Source organism: Triticum dicoccoides, chromosome 6A (genome assembly GCF_002162155.2).
Source record: "Triticum dicoccoides isolate Atlit2015 ecotype Zavitan chromosome 6A, WEW_v2.0, whole genome shotgun sequence".
Lineage (NCBI taxonomy): Eukaryota > Viridiplantae > Streptophyta > Magnoliopsida > Poales > Poaceae > Triticum > Triticum dicoccoides.
This window is the reverse complement of record NC_041390.1, coordinates 399,707,375-399,712,188: the sequence shown is the minus strand read 5'-3', so window position 1 is coordinate 399,712,188 and position 4,814 is coordinate 399,707,375. Positions and strand designations below refer to the sequence as shown.

Sequence of the window (4,814 nt, the reverse complement as noted above, 5' to 3'; positions counted from 1 at the left end):
TATTCTGATTCCATTTCCGCATCATGATAGTGACATATGTGTATATGCTTCTATTTTTCCCAGTTCAGTCATATAATACTGCATCTGCACATGTTTCCGTCTTCTTATTGTTCATTTCAGTTTCAAGAGGAGGAGCAGTATTTTTTTAGCTTGCTCAAATTAGTAGATTGTTGTTCAACGAATGGGTGGGATACAAAATGAAAGGGGGGCAGTAAGTTCAGTACATCCCAATATTACAATGTACCAAACTAATAGGGAAGTCATGCCACAATTTATTATTACAGAAGTATTGAGTGATTGTGTTCACATCTGTGTCAATATCATATCGGAGTAACACCAAAATAAATACGCCTGAACATGAAGGAAGACTAAAGTGTTGCTCCTCTTTCTTCAAACATATAATCTGGTATCTTCGTAATTGTGATGCACTGCAGTTTCACCTTCTATGAGTACTGCTACCTCCTTTCCGGTTATAAGGCTTGCGTGTATCTCTAGGTTGACAAATGGACCAACGTAATACAAGTTATATCGTAAAAAATATATCATTAGAAACTTCAAATCGTATACTTTCTAATGGTATTAATTTTAGACTATATAATTCATCTTATGTTGGTCAAATTATAAATCAAGGGATACGCACAAGCCTTATAGACCGGAAATGAGGCAGTAGCATTCTAGTGGCAAGAAAGTCATCTTCCATCATGCCCCCTAGCCTTGTCTTAATGATCTTTGAACGGGAAAGCACTCGTTCAACTTTTGGTATTGAAACCCATAGACCATAGTAACAAGCAAACAAAGCATCTACCAATCAAGTACATATGTGAATGTGCAAGTATGTTACAAACATTCTTATTCCACTCTTCCACTGAATGAATATTTCGTGTAATCTTATGTGAGAAGTATTTGCTGAGTTTGACATGGGAATTATTTATGTAAATCTTTTACTTCTGGAAGGAGAATGTACGATGCTGTCTTTCAGATCTTTCAAAGCAGCAGCTCTTTGGAGCTAACCATTGCAAGTTTCCATCTCTTAATGGAGCTGGGCAAGGTGAAATGTTCTCTACCCCTTTCTCTCTCTTTCTGCCACCTTCGTGCGAGTTGACATGCCCCTTGTCCCTCCATTTGTCTATCATGGTACTTTTGACAATGGGGAGATAGATTCTGGCCTGCTATGTTAGCCATTCTCATTCATATCCGTTAGCAGAGAAAAGCCACTGATTCGGCAATGTTTCTTTTTGTTGTGTAGCATGACTAATATTCACTTAACTACCCAAGCAGTGCTCCTTTTGTGGTTTAGGGGAGCTCCATTTTATCATTACTATACTACACTGATATACCACTAAACTGTAACATGTAAAAACCTATATGCTGTTAAGTTAGTATATTGTCATTTCATGGCTCATCTCATTTTGTGTGCTTTTGATGTTAACTTGCAGCAATATCCAAGAGTATATTTGACAAATTCTGGTTCCCATCCAACTCTAGTTATAGTTAAAGAGGTAAAGGGTGACATAATGTATTAGATGTTTTTTCAACAAACTATGTACTGTTGTATGTTTTATACTTCTATATTGAATTTAAAAATCTAACATGCATAACTAATTTCCCATTTTCCAGTCATGGTCACCATTTCTCCTTGGCAACAATGTAGCTTCTGGTGAGCTTGGGAGAAACACCAGTCGCTCAGATCACCTCTTTGATTCTTTGGTAAGCTGGTATTAGTGTGCTACATTATTTTCTTATGCTGTATTCATATTTGCAAATTCTGTTTTCCTGCTTATGATCATATTCGTCTTGAGTTTCCTGCTCTTATTGGACCAAGAAGCATATCCTCACTGTATGTTCTTGGGGCCTGGGTATTTTAGCCTACATTATGCCTTTACAGGTTTTCTTCCTAGCCACTTGATTACTTGAGTTCCTTGAAGACTACTTTTTACTGTTGTATTATATGTTGGTAAATATTTTAAGTGGGAATTAGGAACTGTCTTTTGGATGTTAAAGACTATTTTGCAATACTTATTATCATAGTATTTGGCTTCCTCATTTTTCTGTGTCAGGAAGTATCTGATTCAGTTTTACCCTTCTTTAGAGATTTTCTTTGTTGACCGAAGCTATGGTTGAAGCATCGAATGACACAGGTGCTAATAATGGGCTTAAGGTAAATCCCTGATGGTCTCTAACTCCAGAGAATATTGGAAAAGTCCACTTCTCAAACTTAAACTCCCATGAATGTCCACTTTTAAGTCACAAACTCAACTGTCTGAGTTGCGACTTGAACTATCCTGTCCATTTTTCAATCACAGGTGGTTTCAGTTGACGCAGATGCCACATGTACGCACATCAGTACCATGTCACTACCATGTCACTACCATGTCATTTAACAGATCAGTTCAAGTTGACTGGATGGATGAGTCTAGGTTAAACCACCGAAAGAGGCCTACCCCTGATCCACTTATCCTCCCAGAATCTAATAGATTTGCCATTCCCCACACTAAATGATCCAAACTGAACAAATTTATCCTTAACTTTCATGAGGCCCTTCCAAAAGTGAGAGTCCATTGGTTTGGCTTTAATCGCCATGAGTGATTTTTGCCCCAAATACTTACTTCATAGGAGTGACTGCTAAATTTCATCCTTGCTTAGCAGCTTAAACAACCATTTACTCATAAGTACATAATTTTTTACTAGTAATTTATGAATCCTGAGGCCACCCTGGTCTTTAGGGGTACAGAAAGAATTCCCATCGTGCTAAACGATCCTTTCTCTTGTGCTTCTGGAGAAAAATCCTGCTTGTTGTCTCCAAAATGGCAACAAAAAAGTTTGTGTTCTTTAACTAAGTCTGAAACGTGACTATGTTTAGCCAGGTCCCCGCAAAAAAAAACTAAGTCTGAAACGTGACTGTTTAGCCAGGTCCCTAAAACTCTTGCTATTCCAAAAAATCCCTCTCATTTCTTACTATTCTTTCATTTTGAGAACCGCCAAAGTAAATGATACCTAATAAAGATTGTAGAGTAGTATGCGGGAGAGAAAATGCACCTTAGGTGCTCTCATTCCATCGGCAGCAATATATATGGTACAATGTACAGAGGCGCAATGGCGCTCGAGAAGAGAGGAGAGAGTGGGCGACGTGCGCAGTGGGGGGCAGATCGTGTGCATGTACGTGGGTGAGCACGTACGTGCATGGGATCGCCATGCAACTGTCAACACCCCGTCGCAGCTGCAGCATCTGGTGGCCGGATGCACAAGCTGGATCGGAAGCCGTAAAAGGCTGGTGAAGGCAGCCCTTTGATGAGCACATCCGCGAACTGCTGCGTGGTCGGGACGTGCAAAACACGAAACTCGCCGAGGGCAACCTTCTCCCGGATGAAGTGGATGTCCAACTTGATATGTTTCGTGCGCCGATGGTGAACGGGGTTCGCCGCCATATAGACAGAGGAGATGTTGTCGCAGAACACCACGGTTGCCTTGGGGAGAGGGACGTGGAGCTCGCCGAGGAGTTGTCGGAGCCAGCAGCACTCGGCCACGACGTTGGCGACGGCGCGGTATTCGGCTTCCGCGCTCGAACGGGAGACCGTGGCTTGGCGCTTGCTCGACCAGGACACAAGTGCATCGCCGAGGAACACCGCGTAGCCGGAGGTGGACCTCTGTGTGTCGGGGCACCCGGCCCAGTCGGCATCAGAGTACGCCACGAGGTCGAGGTTGGTGGAGCGGTGGATGTGGAGACCGAGGTCCGTCGAGCCGCGAAGGTAGCGCAGAATGCGCTTCACCAGAGTGAGATGAGCTGCGCGTGGATCATGCATGACGAGGCAGCACTGGTGAACGGCGTAGGCGATGTCCGGGCGCGTCATCGTCAAGTACTGGAGCGCACTGACCAGGCTGCGGTACTCGGAGGCGTCAGGCACCGGCGCACCGTCCATGGCAGACAGCTTCGAGTGCGTGTCGACCGGCGTGGAGACTAGCTTGCAGTCCACCATATTGGCACGGTCCAGCAGGTCCTCGACGTAGGAGCGCTGCGAGAGGAAGAAGCCGGCGTCGTTCCTGGTGACTGCGATGCCTAGAAAATAGTGGAGTGCGTCGAGATCCTTCATGGAGAACTCCGCCGAGAGCTGCTGCTGGAGGCGTCGAAGGAGAGCTGGCGACGACGCGGCGAGTATAATGTCGTCGACGTAGAGGAGAAGGTAGGCCGTCCCACTGTCGTTGTGGAGCATGAACAGGGACGAATCCGAGCGCGAGTCGAGGAAGCCGAGGGTGCGGACGAACGCGGCGAACCTGGCGAACCTGGCGCGCGGCGCTTGCTTGAGGCCGTAGAGTGACTTGTCGAGGAGGCAGACGTGGTCGGGGTGGGACGCGTCGACGAAGCCAACCGGTTGTTGGCAGTACACGCGCTCGGAGAGGTGGCCATGAAGAAACGCGTTCTTCACGTCCATTTGGTGAACGGGCCACCCCCGCGAGGCTGCCACCGTGAGGACGGCACGGATCGTGGCCGCCTTGACCACGGGCGAGAAGGTCTCGTCGAAGTCGACGCCCGGTCGCTGTGAGAAGCCGCGCACCACCCATCTGGCCTTGTAGCGTTCGAGACTCCAACTTGTGCCGAAAAAGCCATTTGCCAGACACAATGTTTGCTCCAGGAGGACGGGGAACAAGGCTCCACGTTTGGTTCTGCATCAACGCCGAGTATTCATCCTGCATCGCAGTTAGCCAGTTTGGATCGCGCAAAGCAGTACGCACGGATTTGGGTATGGGAGAGATCGAGGAAGCGACGGTGGTGTGTAGATTTTGGTGATATTTAGGGTTTGGGAAGAACTTTCCCGCCT

At 46.1% G+C, this 4,814-nt stretch overlaps 1 protein-coding gene across 1 annotated transcript; it reads left to right on the top strand.

Annotated features, from left to right (window-relative positions):
* The first annotated feature begins 8 nt into the window (after positions 1–8).
* Positions 9–2,370, top strand: LOC119317013 (negative regulator of systemic acquired resistance SNI1-like). The gene is made up of 4 exons (XM_037591400.1): positions 9–1,048; positions 1,437–1,499; positions 1,618–1,707; positions 2,090–2,370. The coding sequence occupies exons 1-4, from the start codon at positions 959–961 to the stop codon at positions 2,168–2,170; spliced, it is 324 nt and encodes a 107-aa protein (XP_037447297.1). The 5' UTR covers positions 9–958; the 3' UTR covers positions 2,171–2,370.
* The last annotated feature ends 2,444 nt before the right edge of the window (positions 2,371–4,814 follow it).